Source organism: Medicago sativa, chromosome 2 (genome assembly GCF_051527215.1).
Source record: "Medicago sativa cultivar Bolivia chromosome 2, Bolivia_mono, whole genome shotgun sequence".
Classification (NCBI taxonomy): Eukaryota; Viridiplantae; Streptophyta; class Magnoliopsida; order Fabales; family Fabaceae; genus Medicago; species Medicago sativa.
In genome coordinates, this window is record NC_140750.1 from 12213634 (window position 1) to 12235861 (window position 22228).

The window sequence follows — 22228 nt, forward strand, 5'->3', positions numbered from 1 at the left end:
TTGTGGTGTTGCTAATAGGAAAATATTTCACTCTAGCTCAGTGACCAGTACATGATACGACCAATTATTTGTTTGTGTAAACATATGCCCTTGCATATTTTATCTTATGACAATAAGCAGAAACTAACATATATGATATGTCACGTGTGATCAAATGAAGTGTCCAAATTTTTTTTGTTTACCCAAAAATTATTCATTATTTATGAATGTACGTTTGTGTATGCTTTCATGGTAATGTTTCGTTAATGCCTGCAAACTTATATTCCAGTAAATATCTAGTGGTAATTTTGAAACATAAGCGGAAACGTGAAATATAAGCGTAATGACACATAGAATTTTAGCGTGGAAAACCTTCTTAATGTGAAAAAGGGAAAAACTACGGGACTCTTGGGCCTCTTAAAACTTCCACTATAATGATAATGAGAATACAACAATTTTACCCTTAGGTGGATCTCACTACAATGTATCTCTCAATTTGTAAGAAACACTCTCACAAATTGACTCACTATTTTTCTCACAAGAAAACTCTCTATGAGGATCACTTTTCTCTTGAGAGGATCACTTTTCTCTTGAGCAAGGCTCTCTTTCTCTCTTGCTTTTTGTTGTTCTTTTCTTGTGGTGTGTTATGAATGCTTGCTCATGGTCCTATTTATAGGAAAAGCAAGCCAAAGTTGTCTTACATGCCTGAAGACACTTGTCATTTGTCTTTCATGCAAAACACCAAACGTCTCTTGCAATGCTAAACCACACCATGTGTCTCTTGCAATGCATGCACCATGACATGTGTTACTCATACACTACATCATATGTACACCATACACCTTGCTACTTGTCATCACATGCAACCTTCTATTTTGTCAAATATATGTTGGTCATGTGGCAATGGCTGGACCCCATAGAAACTAGTTTTTGAGTTTTTTTTTTTTGCACAAATTTGATTTTTAAAGCTAGGATGCAATTGATTTTTTTTCTTCTCAAAATTAATATTAAAAACAAGGTGGAGTTTGAACTCAGTACATTTAGGAAAACGAAAGAGAACAAGATCACTAAACCAACAACAGATTACTAAGGAGAAAAGTTAGGTGCATCTTTAGTTTAAGGATTTGTGTTTGGGAGGGTTTTTGGATGGTTTGGAGAGGGGAATTTTAGAGAAGTAAGTCTATATTTTGATATATATTTTATATATCTTAAAAAATATAAAAGAACATAAAATAATGATTCTATAATATTTCAATCACACTTAATTGATTTAAAAAAATATTTTTACAGTATTTGTAATTTAAAAGAGAAAAAATATTTTTACCATGTCTATAATTTAAAATTCATTTTTTATCATGCATAACAAAATTTGAGAAAATTACGAATTTAAAGAAATTGCATGTAGTTAAGTTAAGAATCATACGAAAAAATCCATATTAATTTTATCCTTAATGTAATACGCATAAACTGAGAAGTGCCTTAAACTTTGACCGCGCCTCAGAAAACTAAGTCTGACTCCGCCACCGGTAATGTATCGGTCATTCTTTCAACTACATCCTTCTTAACATTTATCTTAAGGATCTAGGCTTCCATGTTATTGGATTCCCAATCACTATGATAATAAGTTGTATCGTCGGACACATCATAATCATCAGCAGGGACTATTTTAGGGTTATATTTTTCAATCTCATTCTCTAGAATGAGACATTGGATCTTAAATGCTTTGGTCTCTTGGCTGACTCAAGTCTGAAAATTAAAGGGCAAGCAACTATTTTTTTAAATGTGGGACATACTACTATCGGTCCAAAAAAAACAAAAAGACATACATCTAAAAATACAGGGGGGAAATTTATTAGTTGGTGAATTGTTTAATTAACATTACTGTAGATTGATATAATTTGATGTAATTGTGGTCCCACTTGTTCCATATAAATTCCTTTTTGTGGTAGAACAACAGCAGACATAGTGTTAATTAGTTTCCATTCTGATGTATGCCGACCTGTGGCAAGTTGCCTGTTACCTGTAGTCTCTCCGCGAGCAATGCCCTTAAATGAGGGGGAGATTTGTGTTCACAGGTTTTAGAACGGAAGGTTTTACACTTTTACTTTAGGAACAGTTTATGTGAACATTAATTTTATTTCCATAAATTGTATATGTTTGATGCAAACATCAAAATTTCTTTAATTTTCCTTTGAGCTAGTAAATCAGCAAAAGTCTTTCAAGTAACATTGACTTTGAAATTATGTAAGGTTGGTTAGATGACTGAGGTATATGAGTTAAGGAGTAAAGTGATAAGAGGTTGACGATTCGATATTCACTCATAACATATATTATTAATAATTACTAGTTATAATATTAACATTGGTCATTTTATGTAAGGTTGGTTAGATGACTGAGGTATATGAGTTAAGGAGTAAAGTGATAAGAGGTTGACGATTCGATATTCACTCATAACATATATTATTAATAATTACTAGTTATAATATTAACATTGGTCATTTTAAAAAATAATATATTGTCTATTTAGATGTTCATATACTTTAGGAAAGAAAAATTGACAGATATTATATAGTTTCAGAATTATTTAATATTTTAACATACTTTAGAGAGTAAGTATCAAAGAAGCGCTTTGTGGGATTTAAATGGGCGGCAAACTGTCTGTAAAAGTTTTAACGTTGTTGCATGTCTAAAGTTGGATTCGAACCAGAATTTTGGTTAAATTAGAAGAGACTTGCGTCATCTCATATAAGTGCTCTTGGGTTTACTAAATGTTCATGTAAAACGTAAATCAAAGACTAAATGTTCATGAATTAAATGTTTTGGATCGAGCAAACGCTCTCAGACCTAATTACTATACGCCCAAACCAAACTAGCCTAATGCCACATTTGGATCATCTATTCTCACTACACCCCTTCTCCGCGCGGTGCGTGGGGGTGGGGTTGGGGGGGGGGGGGTGTTTTGAGAATCTCGTTGTAACCGTCGAACACCACGGTGTGCCTTGCAACGGCTCATGCTCCTCCACACTATATGAAAGGACTTTACACCGTTCCCAAAGGTACAATACATTTCATCCTTAACCCCCCACCACACCACACCTCTTTACTCTTTTACTGACTTGAGCGTCAGAGTGTCTGCATGTACACACACCCAGTCGTTCTAGAACTTACAAACGCTCAGAACAACCGCACCGAACGTAATTCTTTTGATGATGTACGATCATTAAATAAGAACACTTGTTAACATTCTCATTAAATAAAGGGTACATTAAGGAGAGTTCTAATACTACCTCAAACGGTGGAACCCAACATGGATGTCTTAGCAGGATCCGCAATGGCATATCAATATCACATTGTACTTGAAGAACCTCATTTATTTTTTATTGAGTAGAATGAAATTTTTGTCCCTATGAATATCTCAAATTTTATTTATGGTTTCTATAAAAAAAATTAACTAGTTTTTGTCCCCCAAACATTTTTCATAACGACCTTTGGTTTTTATTTTTAAGTCAATTCATGTATACTCTTCATATTTTTTTAATTCATTTTTACATAGATGTTTAGAAACTATAACAATCACTCCCACATTCTTTTTAACAAAATATGAATCAAATAGGAATTTTTAAGCGCTAAAAACTTAAAAATGCATATTTAATTAATCCATTTATAAAATAATTTAAACTTTTTGCAAGAGTGATTTCTATAATGTATTAAGCATGTTGAAAAAGATAATTGAATATTTTAAAGGATACACATCGGTTAAAATTAAGGATCAAAAGTCGTGACAAAAAACATTTGGGGGAACAATACATGTTGAAATTTTGTAAAGGGATTTAAAAAAAAAATTAAGAAAAGCCTTGTGCTCTCTTTTGCTCAGCAAAAAATTTAAAAAATAGCCCCTAACTCTAAAATTTGTTAGTCACTTTAATCCCTAACGTTAAATTTGGCCGTTAAATGTAAAAAAAACTAAGTTGACACACTTTTAGCCGACAAGGATGGTGTGATGTGACATTAAGGACTAAATTGAGTTTTTTTAAGAAAGTTCACTAAGGTCATGAAGGTTCATTAGGGATTTTTTTTTTTTTTTGCCATTATGAATTTTTTATGAAGGTTCATGAAGGTCATGTTAAAAATCTTGAAAAAGATGAAGATGTTGAAGATCATGTTCTTTCAATTTAGTACCTAATATTCCTCAAAAAAAAAATTAGTACCTAATATCACGTCACAACATCCTTGTGAGCTAAAAAAATGTTAGCTCGGTTTTTTCTATATTTAACAACCAAATTTAACATCGGGGACCAACGTGACTAACAATTTTTGAAGTTAGTGATTGTTTTGTATTTTTTTTTTCTTAATTCAAATTCATTATGAAAGTTAGGTGTACATCCAGAAACCAAAATATAGTTGTTTTCCCGAAACAAAACTTAATATTCGATTAAAAACAAAAGAGAAATGATATTTGTACATCCACTTTTTGACAACTTTTTGACAACTTTCTCTCTCATACTCACATTATATTCTTATTCCTTCTCTTCCTTTTTCTCTCTCCATTGTTTTGGACCAATGAAAAGAGAGAAAATAAAAGTTGTATTTAAAGTTGTCCAAAATGGTTGTCCATGTATCACTACTCAAAACAAAAACTTATTTAACCATTTTTTATTTCAACTGTGCAACTCTTAAGTAAATAAATAGTCCCAAAAATTATTTTTAATTAATATGCCATCTATTTTTTAAAAGCAATCATGTGGGTAACGAATCTCCTCCTTTGGAGGTGGCCTAACCCTGTGTGAATCACAGAACATATGAGTTTATTAACTGCCATATAAATTATGTTGCATGTCATCTTTGGAAGAATGGAGGCAGGGGCGGAGCCACCACCTGGCGATCCCGGACACGTGCCCGAGTTCAATCAATATTTTTTTTATATTTGGCTCAAACCAATAGCCCATTAACCCACTTAAAAAAAATATTAGACAAACTCAATATTTTCACACGCGCGCACAAGAATTCCTGGTTCTATAATCTTTGCCCAGGCTCTATAAAATTCATGGCTCTGCCACTGAACGGAGGGGTGCTCTAAAAGTGTTGACCAATTTCAACCACGTGAACCAAATGAATGTTAACCCTCTGGTGCAAGCTTGTACGTGGAAGGTACAAATGCAATATTATGCATCTTTCTCTTCTCACTTAGTCTAAATGGGGATGTGCATCTTGGTCGATCAAGAGTGTTTTTTTTCTCCCATAAATTCAATGATTATTTAAATCTCTAATGTAAATTTTGAGTTACTTTAAAAAAATGGTGGATAACTTTAACATCTTTGAGAGAATGTCTCCAGCTTCTACGTCATCCTATCTAATTGATGACATTTTAGAGCATCTCCAAATTACAAGTCTACTTACTATATATTAAATATCAATCCCTATGATTTTACCATTTTGCCCTTATGAGGGGCATTTTCGTAATTTCATAATTAGTGGAACTTGGTTGTTGCCACCTCACCATGATATGGGTGAATTTCCCATTTTGCCCCTCACTAATTTTTTTTAATTATTTTATAATTTTTATATTTTTAATAACTTTTAACTATTTTTCGATTTTTTCTCCCAAATTCAGTTGCTTCTACATTGCCGTTGTGGAAGATTAAGGTATCGTTTGACCCGACTTTTTTCCAACTTCTCTACATTTTTAAGGAGAAATTAGGCCAAACACAGCATCAATTAAGTACTTACCAAAAAAACGTATTTTTTTGAATGCATAAAATTGAATGGAATGAGCTTTGGCCAAAAGTTGTTGAATGTTACTTTAAAAAACTTCTTCTCGACAATTTATTTCACAAGCACCTCTTTTCAACTCACGCAGGGAACCTTTTCTTTTATTTTTTAATATTATATTTCAATATGTTTTTTTCTTCCATTTAACTTTATTTTTTTTATTTTTTTGAACCGTTCCATTTAATTTTTTAAGGAGGTTCTATTTAATTTTATTATCTTTTTTTCAAATGAATTTTATTATCTTTTTATCACTTATATATTTAATTTCAATATCGTTTGATCATCACAACCATACAAATATTTTTATTCACGCTGTCATTTAATGATACCAAATATTTTTATTTCCTTTCTTCAACCTAACAAATATACACACACACATTAACGTTTAGAGTAATATTTTATGTCCGTCTGTCTGTTTTTTTGTTACGCTAATGTATATAATTTTTTTTAGTATTGCTTGGTTGAGTGCTACCTCACCGATTTTTTTAACTATTTTCAAATTTTTATATTTTTAAAAACTTTTAACTATTTTCCAATTTTTTTATTTTTAACTATTTTCAAATTTTTTTCCCAAATTCAGTTGCTTCTACACTCCGTTGTGGGAGATTAAGATACCGTTTGACCCGGTTTTTTTTTTTTTACTTCTCTACATTTTTAAGGAGAAGTTAGGTCAAATACAATATCAATTAAGTACTTACTAAAATATGTACTTTTTTTAATGCATAAAATTGAATGGAACGAGCTTTGGCCAAAAGTTGTTGAATGTTACTTCAAAAAACTACTTCTCGACAATTTATTTCACAAACATCTCTCTTCAATTCACGTTGGGAATTTTTTCTTTTATTCTATAATATTATATTTCAATATGTTTTTTTCTTCCATTTAATTTTTTTTTTTGAACCGTTCCATTTAATTTTTTTTAAAGAGGTTCCATTTAATTTTATTACCTTTTTTTAAATCAATTTTATTATCTTTTTATCACTTATATATTTAATTTCAATATCGTTTAATCATCACAGCCTCACAAATATTTTTATTCACGCTGTCATTTAATGATACCAAATATTTTTATTTTCTTTCTTCAATCTCGCAAATACACACACACACACACATTGGCGTTTAGAGTAATACGTTATGTGTGTCTGTTTTTATGTTACGCTAATGCATATAATTTTTTTTGGCGTTGCTTAATCCGTATGATTATTTTTATAAAATTTTGATTTTAATTAAAAGTAAAATTGTAGATGTCTTTTCTTCAAAAAAGGTCTAAATGCTTAAAAAAATTATACTTATATATATATATATATATATATATATATATATATTGCACATTTATATTGTAACAAACTATGCATATCTTTTTCTTATTCAAGAAAACTAAACATATATGTTTCAAAGTTTTGTCCTTGTGAGTTTGGCTCAGATGATAGGATAAATGCATAAATATATGCCAAGTCCGGGGTTCGAACCCCATACACCATAAAAAAAAAATCAATGTTTGTACAATATTTTGTCAAACAACATTTAACTTAAAAATAGCTTTAAAACTAAAAAAACAAAGAAACCAAACAACTTTAGCTTCTTTCTTAAAGGCCTTTATTTTAACTTTGTTTTGAAGTAACTTTTAGACCGTAAAAAACCTTGGACAAACGGTATCTAAGTTCAGTTGGGAACACTGTTTCATTTTCTTCTTCATAAGAGGTCATTTTCTTTCTTTTTTCATGGTTCTGAGACCATGCATGACTTGAATTGACTGATTTTTATGACTTGAGTGGTTCATTTTTCGACACTGTTTTAGTTTTTGCTTCATCATAGGTGGTTTTCTTCCTTTTTTCACGATTCTGCATGTTATGTTTTTTTTTTTTCAATTGTTAGTGGATTATGTACCAGAAATTGTTATGTTGCATGGCTGTAGAAAAATCTTCCTTTGTTAAATGGAGTATAGTAGAGGTCATGATGATTGAATTTTAGCTCATGGTAAGGTTTTGACACAATTGTTATTTTAGCTTCTGGTACTGTAGTTGAAAAAAATTGATGCATGTGAGTTATTTTAGTTTTTGTGAGTAATCCTAAAACTGTAACAGTTTTCATATTTGGTTTATTTTTTCCTATATCATTGAGATCCAGAAAGTTGATGATACAGAAATTTGTGCATTTAAGATCAGGTTGATTTGATGATACAAAAATTGATCACATCAAAATATGTTAGCTTCTTTCGATATCAGAATGAACAAAGGGAATAAAATTAAATGATGTATTATTGTATTTTTATATAGGACTTTCAATGTCAAGGGATTATGACTACATTAACGATCTCAAAAACGATTTGGACATTTGAAAAATAGGATTTGGAGTGCTGGATTCTTGGATTGTGACTGGTAGTAATAAGAATCAACATATGAAGCTCATTATTTGTGATGCAAATGTTAGATGAGTTAGTTAAAGTTTGTTGTAATTTCCTTTATGATTTATCAATGTTACTTATTAGTGTACATTTTGATTTATTTATATTTTTTGGTTTCTTTCTCGGATTTAGGGTGATCGAGTTCATGTAATAACTCGATATAGAGAATTGGAGCATTGGAAGACTTTGATCGAGGAAAACACGACTTATACTTTGTATAATTGTCGTGTGTTTGATAATGACATTGCATTTAATCCCTTTAAGTTTGTTTTTGGTTCTGGTACAAAGGTGCAGAAGTATGACAAGTTAACTAACGTTCTTACACAAGAATTTCGCTTTAAGTCATTTAAGGAAATTCAAGATGGAAAGTTCAAAACTGACGTTTTATATGGTATAGTTATGTGCTTTAATTTATTTCTGTGTTTTCTCGGATTATAATGTTCTTATAGAAGTAATTTTTTTTTAAGAAATCATCGGGCTTCTTCATGAGATTGTCAAGACAACGCCAATTGGGACTGGAAAGAAACCGTGTACGAACATTGTGTTGAAAGATAAAGGGTATTATTTTCTTATTTGTCAGCATCAGATGATAGGAGTTTGTATAAGTTTGATAATGACTTGAAAGATGTCTTTCCTTATGCAGTGGGAATATAGTTGATGTAACACTATGGGAAAAATACTTCGTAGCTTTATCATTTACCATCTATTTACCTTGAGTTCTTTGCTTCCATTTTATAGTCAATGACAACCCAAATATATAAAACAATTGGTCAGGTTCTAGGCTGCTCATCAACCTACATCATCCGGTTGTTGAGAAGTTTAAGACTTAGTAAGTTTGGATTATAATTTCACAATACAGTGTTAGAGTAACTTATTATTTCACAATCTGATTTGATTGTTTTTTGACCATGTTTCTTGATTTGTTGTCGTGACCTTAACACTTCTCAAGCTCATAGTCAAAGCATCAGTCAGAACTTAAGTCAGAGTTCGGCTTCTTCTCAACGTACTTCGTACAATGATTTTTCCAATCTGTCTCAAGTTAGGCCAATTTCTGAATTTATAAACTTAGTCAAGGTCTGCTTTTTTTACGCAGAAACATGCTTTGAGTTTTTTTACGCACAAATTAAAAATACATATTTTGCATTATTTTTTATTTCAGGTGCATAATTTGTGTTAGGATACATACTGCATCACTATTTAGAAAACAACTAAATTCAATCCTAACCAGTTTGGATGGTACTATGAGAGTTGCACCAAATGTTTGAAGACATCAATCAAAGAAAGATTGTTCTAAGAAATAATTAGTTCATGATATAAGAAACTGACATAATATTTAGGCTCAAATAATTATTCATAATATTTATAACATCTAATTAACACTGCAATTTGTTTTGTACCTAGCACTTCCCAAATGAGATATCAAGGACATTTCTAAAAGGCACACGGAAAACAATCACACTCATCGACAAACAAGCTCAAAAAAGGTATAAGTGTCGCTTGATAACGACAAAGAGAGCAAGTTAAGAAAAATACTTAGGCGGCCAATGGTTCAACTTTTGCAGAGAACATATGTTAGAGGTAGGTGATAAGCTAATTTTTGATCTAGAGAAGCCACCTAAAAATATGCACGTTCAAAATCGTTCCCAAATAAAGATTTGGTGTTCATGATCTGCACTTTCAATAGATCACCTTAACTCTAATCCTAGACTAGATTATCTTCACTCACTGATGCTACTTCTTTGCTTGATTTCATCTGATGTAAATATGAGTACCAATCCTTTTTTGGTAACTCTCTAACAACAAAACTCTTTTTTATAATTTTGGATAATATGTAATCATAATTCACACATCATTGGTTCCAATTGTTTTCATCCTAAATATTATGTCAATTTCTAATATCATAAACTGATTATATGCTCTCTTAATCAGCCCATACATATTTTATGATGAATCACAATGTTCCATCGTTTTAACATCTCTTCTTTCGAAGATTTTTTTTATCGAATACGTTATTGAACCCGTGCGAAGCACGGGTTTGTAACTAGTTGATAAGGAAATCAAACTTGATTCGATAACATTATTAAGTGGCTCTTCCATCCAACACATCACACTTGTATAGGCCAAATACCTCCCTGAGTCCTTTAAGTTTCACGTTTGTAACAGATAGGTCCTTTAAGTTTTTTAGGTAACAGATAGGTCCTTTAAGTTTCTAAGGTTTCAGATAGGTCCTTTAAGTTTCGAGTTTGTTTCAGATAGGTCCTTCATATCAACTCCGTTAAGGACCTATCTGTAACTTTAGAAATTTAAAGGACCTATCTGTTACCTAAAAAACTTAAAGGACCTATCTGTTACAAACATGAAACTTAAAGGACCCAGGGAGGTATTTGGCCCACTTGTATAACTCAAACATATTTTGCTCCAATGATAAAAAAAAAGAAGCAATTATTATAAAACTCACCCTTTTATGATATTTTTATATGCAACTTTTAATTTGATAATACCATAGATTATTTAGGGGAATTAGTCACTTTAGTCCCTGAATCGGAAGGGATTCGTCACTTTAGTCCCTGAATGCAGATAAATTGCAAAATAGTCCCTGAATGTAGACTTTGTTAGTCAATTTAGTCCCTGAATGCAAACTTCGTTAGTCAATTTAGTCCATGAATGTAGACTTTGTTAGTCACTTTAGTCCTTGAAATTGACCATGCAGGGACTGTTTTGCAATTTCTCTTCATTCAGGGACTAAAGTGACGAATCCTCTCCCATTCATGGACTAAAGTGACTAATTCCCCGATTATTTAAGCTACTATAACTATTTCTTTGCTACTCACACTTCCACATTATGATTGCTCCAATGAGAAGAAAAAAAATTAGAAACTGATCATCATTCTATAAAACTCATTTAGAGGTCTCCATTGAAAATGCACTTATAAACTCTTTTTAGTTCATGTTTAGTTTATTATGAAACAAACAAATCAAAATGTTGATGCCTTAACAAATGAACACGTCTCTAGTTATCTCCCATTTATTCGTGAAAGTTCATATATGTATTGAATCTATTTTGATAAATAAAATACTCCCTCCGTTCCTTTTTAACTGTCACATTTGCTAAAAAAATTTGTTCCTAAATAAGTGTCACTTTTAGAGTTTAAGAGTGTAATATGTCAATTATACCCTTAACCTCTCAATTACTAAATCTGCCACATTAATTGCATTATTATTTGAGCCTAATCCAATTCCTCTACTCCATCATAAACATTTATACCGAGGCCACAAAAAAGCTTTCTGCTAATAAATGCAATAAACCCACTCTTCATTGTTCAACACTTTTTTGCAGTAGCTCATGATAAACAGATTTGCGCTCTTCATTGCTTAAAACTCTTAGTCTATTTCTTTCACTATTTGGTTTCAATATTTTCTTGAATTGATCCTAAAATTAACAATAAGAAGGACAATAAATGAACAAATAGGTTGGAAGAAGTCATGACTAAAGAATTTGTCACAGTATGCACGTTAAAGAAAAATGAAGAATAAGAAAACTTTAGTAGTGTAACAAAGGTGCAAAGCTACATCCATATCTTAAGATTTTTTTTTTAATGAATGAGCCAAATGCATATCTTAAGAATTTTTTTTTAATGAATGAGCTAAATGCATATCTTTAGCTAAAGAATTTGTCACAGTACTCATACACGCTAAATGCATATCTTAAGATTTTTTTTAATGAATGAGCTAAATGCATATCTTTAGCTAAAGAATTTGTCACAGTACTCATACACGCCAAATTCATATCTATACCATTGTCCAAATCATGGTATGTGACTTCAATATTTTCTTGAATCGCTCCTTGCATTGAAAATAAAATGGTGAGATACTAAAATATAAATTAATGAGCTCCTTGCATTGGCTTTTGGGCTTCCAATGCTCTTGTCAAAAAAGTGAACCATGCATTTGGAGTACCAAGGAAAAGTTCAACTAAAGATATAAGGGTAGAAAAGGAAAAAGAGAGCTAATTATGCTATGCCTTGGTTGTAGCAAAATGTGCAAAAGCGACACATATAAAGGAACAGAGGGAGTATCGTTTTGTTATTGTTATGTACCCTAGTTAAAAACATATGAAACAACTTTAATTGGGTAAACTCGTAATGTTTCTGGCTCTCCAAGGAAATCAAAAGTTCCTAAAAATGTAGCTCATTGATATGTGTTGAGATGCTGATAGGATAAAGAAGGTTAGGGTTCCACCTCTACAACTAACAAACTATTTATCTCTTAACAAATTAACCACTAAAATTTGTCTAAGAATAAACTAAAAGTGGAAGTGGCGACTTCTTGAAGAGGATATGCCGCTTTGGAAAGGGTTGTTGAGAGAAAAATACGGGAACTCTATTTCCGGTTTACATACGGTAGAGGGATCTAGATGGCCGAGGTTCTCCTCCGTTTGGTGGAAGGATTTGTCGAAGATAGAGGGTAGTGTTGGTGGTAATTGGTTTTTCGATAGGGTGGTGCGAAGGGTTTCAAATGGTAGAGATACTAGTTTTTGGAAGGAAAGATGGATTGGCGATCAATCTTTGGCTTCTATTTTTCCTAGGCTCTTTAATATCTCCTCAATTAAGGAGGCCAAGATTGGGGATTTGTGTAATTCAATTGATGGAACGGTCACTTGGAATTTCGAGTGGAGGAGAGAACCTTTTCTTTGGGAGCAAAATTTAATTGTTAATTTGTTGGCTCTCTTAGAAGGATTTTCTTTGGGGTCGGATAAGGATAAGTGGTGGTGGTTGCCGGAAGATGGAGGCATTTTCTCGGTAAGCTCTTCTTATAGAGTGCTAGAGGGATATATGTCATTGGAGGATGATTTCAATGTTCTAGAGAAGAGAGTCTTTGTGGATCTTTGGAAGAGTCCAGCACCTTCAAAGGTTATTGCTTTCTCTTGGATGGCTTTCCTTGATCGAATTCCTACAAGATCAAACCTTCAATCGCGTGGCGTGTTAACATTAGATGACCCTCGGAATTGTGCTATGTGTGGACATATGGAGGGAACAACAACCCATTTATTCTTGCATTGTGATATGGCTTGGTTGTTTTGGCGTTTGATTTTTGATTGGTTAGGGGTTAACTTTATTACTCCGCAAAATTTATTTATGCGTTTTGCTTGTTGGAGTGATGAGGTTAATTCGAAGCGGTTAAAGAAAGCTTTTTGCGTGATTTGGCATGCCGCTATTTGGACAATTTGGAGGGAAAGAAATGCGAGGATTTTCAAAAACCAATTTAAGAATGTTGACGAATTGGTGGATGAGGTCAAATCGTTATCTTGGTGTTGGGTGTTGAATAGGTTGCGGATTGCTTCATGTCTATACTATGAGTGGTGTTGGAATCCACGGGAATGCTTGGTCCGGAGGCGTTAATTGGTGCGGTTTGACAAGGATATTTAGGTGGCAGTTTTTTGGGGTGTTGCTGGAACTTAATTCTGCTACAGCTTCTATCAGCTGCTGGCCGGTTCTGGTTCTGTCCAGTAACAACGGCTTTTATTTGGTTGCTGGTTTTTTGCCTTTGTCACCTGTATTTTGGTGTATTGGCTTTGGTTTTTTGTTGGCTAAAATGCACTTTTGGCCCCCCAAGTTTCCAAACGTTGCGATTTTTGCCCCCTATTTTGAAAATAGCACTTTATGCCCCCCAAGTTTCATCCCCTTTGCAAAACCTTGACACCCCTTGATTTTGATTCGGTCAAAGCTGACATGTCACGTTATTTTTTTGGCCATGCTGGATATTATTAAAATTAAAATTTTGCCAACACTTATTATTACAATTAAATTAAAATAAAAACCATAAAAGGTAAGATTTCTCACGTGACCCTTCATTCCAGATTAGAAACCGTACAAACCAAAATCCAACTGGGAATTAGGGTTAAGTCCAAACTCCAAATCTCACTCTCATTTCAAAGCACGTATGTTGCTTAAGACTCATTATTTTGTGTTAATCTGGTTGCAAAATACTTATGTTGCAAGCACTTCTTTTATTTTGTCTTAATCTGGTTGTTAAATGGCTGCAAACATTTATTTTGTGCTATCTAAATGTGGTTGTAAAAAACTTATGCTGCAATCACTTATTTGCAAGAATTTCTATGCAAACAACTTTATTACTATATTTTGTGTCGTCTTAAGAGTTGTAAACACTTATAGATTAAATCACTTATTTGTGTTCTTTCAAAAATTTAGATAGCAAAATATATATGATTCCAAAAGAAAAAGATAGAGGAATTTTTTTTTGCAAAAATCCACGTGAGGGTTTTAAATTTTTTTTTTTTTTGCAAAAATCCAAAAGGAAAAGATAGATTTATACCAAAAAAAAGGAAAAGATAGATTAAATCATGGTCACGTGAGGGTGTGAGGGTTTTAATATTTTTTTTTTCAAAAATCCACATAGGCTGTCTATATGGCACAAAAAAAAAATGTGACATGTCAGCTTTGACCGAGTCAAAATCAAGGGGGGTCATGGTTTTGCAAAGGGGCTGAAATTTGGAGGGCATAAAGTGCTATTTTCAAAATAGGGTGGCAAAAATCGCAACTTTTGGAAACTTAGAGGGCCAAAAATGCATTTTAGCCGTTTTTTGTTGGTTCAGCTGTTTTCTTTGCCTTTGTCGCCTGTGTTTTGGTGTATTGGCTTCTTTGTAATTCTTGCCTTTAGCACTTCTTGTGTTGGGCGTTTTAATGTTATATGCTGTTTCCAAAAAAAAAAAAAAAAACTAGAAAATTAAAAGTAAAATTATGGCCAAAACCATGGATGATTGATGGCATTGTTGAACCGTAATTGAGGGAGGAGGTGGAGCGATGATAGAAAGGTAAAAAGATTCTATGCTAAATTTACAGCTTTATAAAATGTACTAATTAACTTGAGAGTATGTATACAGAAAGTAACCGAACCCATTTACTCTTGACCTGGTCCTAGCAAAAGCAACTTCACTTAATAGCCACTATATGTCCCTATCCCCATGTGAAATAATAAAGACTTAATTGCATGTTTGATTCCTTATGTTTATTTTAGTTTTCAAGTTGATCCCCTATGTTTTAAAAGTTTCAAGTTGGTCCTTTACGTTTTAAAAGTTTCAAGTTGGTCTAAAACGTTACTCACATTGGAATAAGTTAGTCCCTTCCGCGACATGATATTGACTTTAATAAAACAAAAAAAAATTAAAAAAATGTTTAAAAACTGATTTTCTAAATAAGTTAAGTTCCATCAGCCATATTGTCAATCCGAATCTTTAAACGTTAAGTGACGGAAGGGACTAACTTGTTCCAACACGAGTAACGTTTTGGACCAACTTGAAACTTTTAAAACGTAAGGGACCGATTTGAAACTTTTAAAACATAAGGAACCAACTTGAAAACTAAAATAAACATAAATGATCAAACATGCAATTAAGTCTATAATAAATGTCCTTTCTCCTTCTCCTTGACCACAAATTTTAACTAAATTATAGAGTTATACATTCACATGAACACCCTGCTCTATAGTTCTAAATTGTGGTAAAAACAACTGCAATTGTGGCTCACAGTTGCAATTGTGGCCATGATATAAAAGTTTTTGGGGTGATCTTTACAAAGATATTTCATACTATAAACTAGACCACAACAATAACAATCAAATCTTATTTTACTAAGTGAGTTGGTTACACGGATCAAATTCCATCTAATATTCTATAATAAAATATATTTTGATCTAACCATCAATTTGTAGATGTATTTTAGTTTTTCTCGTTTTTTATCAACCTCATATAATTTGACTATCTTTTTTTATCTATTCTCATTGCTACATAATCTACTTCTGTATGATCAAACCAACTAAATATATTTTTCACCATCTTTTCTATCTTAGCTCCAACTCTCTCTAATGTTTTAATAAAGCTAAATAAAATCTTTGTACATAAATCATTAACTAGTATTATTCACTTTCAAACCCATTCAATGAACCCTCGAAAGCATGGTTTACATGTGCTTGGAAGAATTCAACACTTACCAAGAGCATTTTGTAAGTTTGACACTAATGTAACTCAAACTCTAGAGTTTGCCATTGGAGGCAGAACAAAAAAAAAAAAATTCTCTCCATAACTTTTTAGTTGTCGCTTTAAGATTTTTTTACAGCCACTAAGACGATCAGTAAATATTATTATTTTTTATAAAAGGGTTAAATATGTTTCTAGTCCCTATAAAATTGGGACCTTTTAAGTTTAGTCCTTACTTAATTTTAATAGTTCTTTTAGTCCCTAATTTTTTTCCTTCACTGAGTATTAGTCCCTACTCAATTCAAATTTGTTTAATTTATGCTTAAACTCATAAGTTTTTGAACAATTTTTTGCAGACATGTTTAGAACATTACTAAAAGTTTCTCCGCAAAAAATTATCGCAAAATTTGATTTCTACATCCAGATTTTATTACTTTTGATCTTGGGAAAATAGTCGCTTTAGTCCCTGAATGAGGAACGAATAGTCACAATAGTCCCTCAATGTATCGAAATTTCAAAATAGTCCCTGAATGTGCATTTTGTTAGTCAAAATAGTCCTTGATATTAAAATATTTCGTTAATATTGTCATATTAGTCCTTCAATAGACTTACTTATTATCATATTAGTCCTTATACGTACTTTCTTATTGTCATTTTAGTCCCTATATAAAAAGAGTTATTGTGAGTTTTAAGGGATTATTTAAGTGTTAGGGACTATTTTGACTAACAAAGTGGACAATCAGGGACTATTTTAGAATTTTGATACATTGAAGGACTAGTATGACTACTTGCTACACATTCAGGGACCAAAGTGACTATTACCCCTTTTATCTTTAACTTTTGTCGTTTTAAAAAATTCATATTCAATTCATTTTATGTTAGAAAATTCTAAATTTTAGTAAATGAACCTTAAGGGGTAAATTCATATTCTAAATTTTACCCCATTATAGTGTTACGAACAATGGGCCTAACAAGTAACAACCCACACCAGGATGAGGCACCAAGTCTTTAAGTGTTGTCCTATAGTAATAGTTGAACAATGAGTTTTAAAGTTAGATGTTTCAAATGAAAAAAAAAAAAAAAAAAGTGTTGATAGAGGTCGTGGATGATAGATTTGTAGTTGAAACACAAATTCTGGAAGGAAAAAAGTTCAATTTAGAGAATGGTCTGGTGTAAACCAGGTCAATCTATATTTAAATCAATGTAGTACATACAAGAACCTTTCAGACACAACAAAGCTATTATGATTCACGGCGGAGCAAGTTCCTCGGTGATATTACATAATATACTCAATAGAAGAGTCGGTGGAAAAGTAGTGAAAACGTGACTTGTCCTTCATTGTGGCGCAAAGTTATCATTATATAAAGGGCTTAGATGTAACTGACTCAATGAAACCCGTCAAGCAAGCCAAGAGTTTGTTAGAGACCATATCAACAATCCTAATTGACGGAGTCGTGCTCTTGTGTATTAAGGAGTATATAGAGTCTTATGTCCTACCTCAAGTGGCAAGGGTTATTGATTATGGTCTCCATGTATTGGGTCCGTGACATGGGTTGAGGCTCAATATAGAGCTGAGAATTTTATGACTTTTAAAATTATGATCAAACTTATACGTTATTTGCTACCAAATCGGCCAATTCAAAATATTCCCTTTTGGAACGGTCAATCTAGTAAAGAGTAAAATGAGAGTTTTGGGGAATTCTCAGTAAATAGTGGGTGATAAATTTTCTAGAGTGTATTACAAAATTTTATGAGAGTTGCTTTTCCCACACTCTATGTATGGTTCAGATTCTGAAATTTGAAATATTGTAAGGTGTTGAATGATGATTTTAACGTGTTTTACATAGTTTGAATTATATAATCTAAAATGTTGGAGGGTGTGTTAACATGTTTTTACGTTGTTTAGACTTTAGATTATATATAATACGGAAGATTGTAGGGCGTGCGAGAATGAAGTAGAGTGAGAAAAGAAAATCTTCTAAAGTTGGGCTATAATTGGGTTTCCAGCCCAGCCCAGCCCATGGACAGAATTATCGCAGCTTACTTGGTGACGAAGCGATACGAAGAAGTCTTAAACAGAAAGTATAAGTAGACGTTCCGTGTTAAACTCAATCACACAACCCAAACCCAAACAAACCCTAATTTCAATTCAATATAAACTCTCTCACACACACACACACAAACCCCAATTTCACTTCGATTCGATCATCCATTATTCTTTCGTCTTTCATCGTGGGTTTTCTCTAATTCTCTTTCTTTTCTTCAATCGATTTCACTTTTCAACCAAATTTCTAATCTTTTTCTGTTCTCTTTCTATTTTGCAGAGATTTTTCATCACTCTTTCGATTTTTAATCATGTCTAAGGCTTCCTTCAAGACTCAACATCCTTTCGGTAATTTATTATTAATCTGATTTTCTAGTTTAGCTTTTCTTCGATTGTTTCAATTCAAAGTTCTTTCTTTTTTGAAGAAATAATCACAATTTTCTTTATTCTTCATCTGATTGAAATTGTTGGGACTGTGTGATGATTAAATTTAGGGTTTTTTACTATACGGATAGCAGAATTAACATGTTTACCTGTTAGTTATTCGATGAAATTTGCTTATAATAGTGATCATAGGGTGTAGACATTAAAAAATATATATATATATAGAAATTTTGTATTGAGTTTGTTGTCAACAATTTTTTGAACTTTTTGAATACTCAACTTTTTAGACAATTGTTGCAGTGTCAGTCTAATAATAGTTTAAATTTTTTTTTTGATGTGATTGATTGTTGCAGTGTCGGTCTAATAATAGTTTAATGAAGTTTGATGTGATTGAATGTAACCACATGTGTCGACATCTGACACCTCTTCAATTCGAGGTGTTGGTGCCACACGTGTTTAGAACGCTAATGTGTGTCTTATCTTATGAGCTTTGAAAACCCTTTGTTTATTGGACTTGAATAACAGTGTTATGTTTTGTATATGGCAGAAAGAAGACAGGCTGAATCAACTCGCATTAGAGAGAAGTATCCTGATAGAGTACCTGTAAGATTATACTCACTATGCATACATTGTATCTGTGTTTACTTCTTTTTTAATGAAGTATTGCTAAATATGGTGTGTTGTGTGCAGGTGATTGTGGAGAAAGCTGGAAGAAGTGACATTGCTGACATTGATAAAAAGAAGTAAGTAGTTATCTTACGTTATTATGTCTGTTTTAGTTAGTTCTAAGACCTAAGAATATTATTTTGTCCTGAATTTTGTTCGGTCTTGATTTCTTGAAGATTTTGAAAGGTTCCAATTTTCTATTCTTTGTTATATAAATCGAGTGTTAGGCTTGTAGCTAGTGAAGAGGTAGTAAAGTATGATATGGAACATCCTTGTTGAGTTGATACTGGTTTTCATATATAAATACTGCTACTGATTAATATTAAATATTCTGTGTTTTGTAATATTGTTGGAAATATGAAGCATGGTTGCTTTATGTATGCCACTCCAATAGCTGACACCAGAATGCAAAATTGATATTCTGTTGCATATTCGATTTGGCCAAGTATGGGGCAGTGTATTATGCCCATCCTTAAATTGCTGGTCACTATCGTGTTAGATTTGTCCTCTGGCACCACATCTTTACATCTTTGGACTCTTCTGCCATATATTTTATTAAGATTTTTTATTTGAATCAGAATTTAACAGAAAAAGGAATGTAGTTATGATCACTACTTACTAATATTAAACCAAGTCTCTGCGGATATTTCTGGTAATTTGGTTTGAGAAGGGAATACTGCATATGCATATGTGGAATTGCTGTGAGCAAGTTTTAAATTTGAGCAATTCTTCAGATTTGTCCATATCGGCAGTTAACTTAACCCCAGATGAGACTCTAGTTTAACATCTTCCCGGAGCATCTCTTGAATGTTAAAGTATATGAGCTAGACATGAAAATCAGATGATCAAGCTTGGTTTTTGTGCATCTTCTGACAATCGAAGATTATATTATCTTGATCACTGCAAATTTTCATGCTTTGGTGGATTCTAATTGGTCTATTCTTTGTGTGTTGCTTTAGGTACCTTGTCCCAGCTGACTTGTCTGTTGGTCAATTTGTTCTAATTGGTCTATTCTTTGTGTGTTGCTTTAGGTACCTTGTCCCAGCTGACTTGTCTGTTGGTCAATTTGTTTATGTTGTCCGCAAAAGAATTAAGCTCAGTGCAGAGAAGGCTATTTTTGTTTTCATCGAAAACACTCTACCTCCAACTGGTAAGTATCCAGCCATACGAAATCTTGTTTTTTGCCAATTTGGTTGTGATTATTAACTGAACCTCCTGTTGTTACAGCTGCTCTGATGTCTGCCCTTTATGAAGAACATAAGGATGAGGATGGCTTTCTTTACATGACCTACAGTGGAGAGAACACCTTTGGTTCCCACTAGGCATAATTTGAGATAACCTTCTTTCTGTATATAGCTCTCATTTCAGCAGTCCATTGTCAAATACATGGCAAATGCTTACACTTTTATTTACTTTCGTAATCTTCAGTTATGAATTTCAAATTTTTAATCGATGAATTTAGATTTTGGTTAATGCATGTTTGAATTGTGGTTGCTCGGTATCGATAAAATCATCTACTTTATGGTGTTATTTTTTAATGATAACAGCGAAGCGCGGTTGGTTACAAGGATTTGTAATAGTAGTAGTAGAGTCGCATATTATTAGAGTATATAACACAAGTGAATAACAATTTGAACTGTTATGTAGCTGACATATTATTATAACTAGTTCTGTAATTGTAATTAACTGATACAATATTAGATAGACAAGTAATCAATCATTAGTTAGATATGTAACTAGCTGAATCAAACTTGTTACTAGTTAGATATGTAACTAGCTGAATCAAACTTGTTAAAAGAGATTTACTTCCTATAAATACTACTCTGTATTCTTTTGACTGTTCAATCGATGATGTACATTCAGATTTTTCCTCACTTTCTCTTGTAATTTTTTTTTTTATCAAATGTGGGATAAGTTCTTATGTGAGTCGTGTGTGGGACGAGTTCCACTTTGTCTTACGTGAGTTGTGTGGGACAAGTTCCACTTTGTTTAACTACGTTCTTATTGTCTAGCTACATTCTTATGCGAGTCGTGTGGGACGAGTTTCACTTTGTCTAGCTATGTTCTTACGCGAGTCATGTGGGACGAATTCCAATTTGTCTTGCGCAAGTCGTGTGCGACAAGTTCCACAAAAATTTGCACATGTAGATGAACGCCAAAATGAACCAATTTAGTACTGTATTGAAATCCATTGCAGCTGAAATCCATCCCAAAAGGTGATTGTTCCATTGCTGAGTAACTGGCCTGAATTCAAGTTACTATTAACGTTATTGAATCAATTAGAGATCTGATTAAACATCGTAATCAACGAAATAGGCCGAATTTGTCCAGATTGTCTTGTTAGTTAAAATTTTGAATTTATTACAACTAGTTGGTTTACTGCGTCTAATCCACTAAGAAAACGGGGTAAGATGAGTTGGCTCGTTGGGTCTATATAACAAATATAATAATTCATTCCTTCGTTTCTATTTATTTATATGTAAGTTGCAATCTCCCCTAAAAATGTGAAGTTGCAATTTATTTTTCAATTTTCTTTTATATTTGGCCAACACGAGTCTTGCTAACGAGTATCGCAAAGACATTGTTTAAGAAAGTCAAAAGCAACATTTGTCTATAAAATGCAAATATCTACGAATACAACTTTATCTTATACAATTTTACCTTTTTTTTTATTGTTTAACCATTGCAGTAAACTTAAAGTTTATAACTAATAAACTAATAACATATACTCTCTCTCTCTCTCTCACTCTCTCTCTCTCTCTCTCTCTCTCTCTCTCTCTCTCTCTCTCTATTTTATCCTTATTATCATAATTTAAAAAATTAAATATTAATTTTTTAATATATATATATATATATATATATATATATTATTTGACTATATATTTTTATGTCATTTCATATTTATAAACGATTTCAACTATTAGTTTTATAAAACGTTACAAATTCAATCTGCTAACTTATCTACTCTCTTATCTGGTTTTAGTTAGCT

The 22228-nt window shown here is 32.3% G+C and overlaps 2 protein-coding genes across 3 annotated transcripts; both read left to right on the top strand.

Annotated features, from left to right (window-relative positions):
• The first annotated feature begins 12489 nt into the window (after nt 1-12489).
• Nucleotides 12490-13551, top strand: LOC146944602 (uncharacterized). Its single transcript, XM_085747970.1, has one exon. It carries the CDS (start codon nt 12490-12492, stop codon nt 13549-13551), a length of 1062 nt encoding a protein of 353 aa, XP_085604096.1.
• Nucleotides 13552-18259: 4708 nt separating this feature from the next.
• LOC146944603 (autophagy-related protein 8C-like) lies at nt 18260-20716 on the top strand. Of its 2 annotated transcripts, none has more exons than XM_085742971.1 (6): nt 18260-18377; nt 18470-18537; nt 19121-19176; nt 19264-19316; nt 20199-20389; nt 20467-20716. In XM_085742971.1, exons 2-6 carry the CDS (start codon nt 18501-18503, stop codon nt 20559-20561), a joined length of 432 nt encoding a protein of 143 aa, XP_085599097.1. In that variant the 5' UTR covers nt 18260-18377; nt 18470-18500; the 3' UTR covers nt 20562-20716. The 2 variants fall into 2 exon arrangements, with proteins under 2 accessions (XP_085599097.1, XP_085599098.1); XM_085742972.1 differs by having other exon boundaries at nt 20271-20389.
• The last annotated feature ends 1512 nt before the right edge of the window (nt 20717-22228 follow it).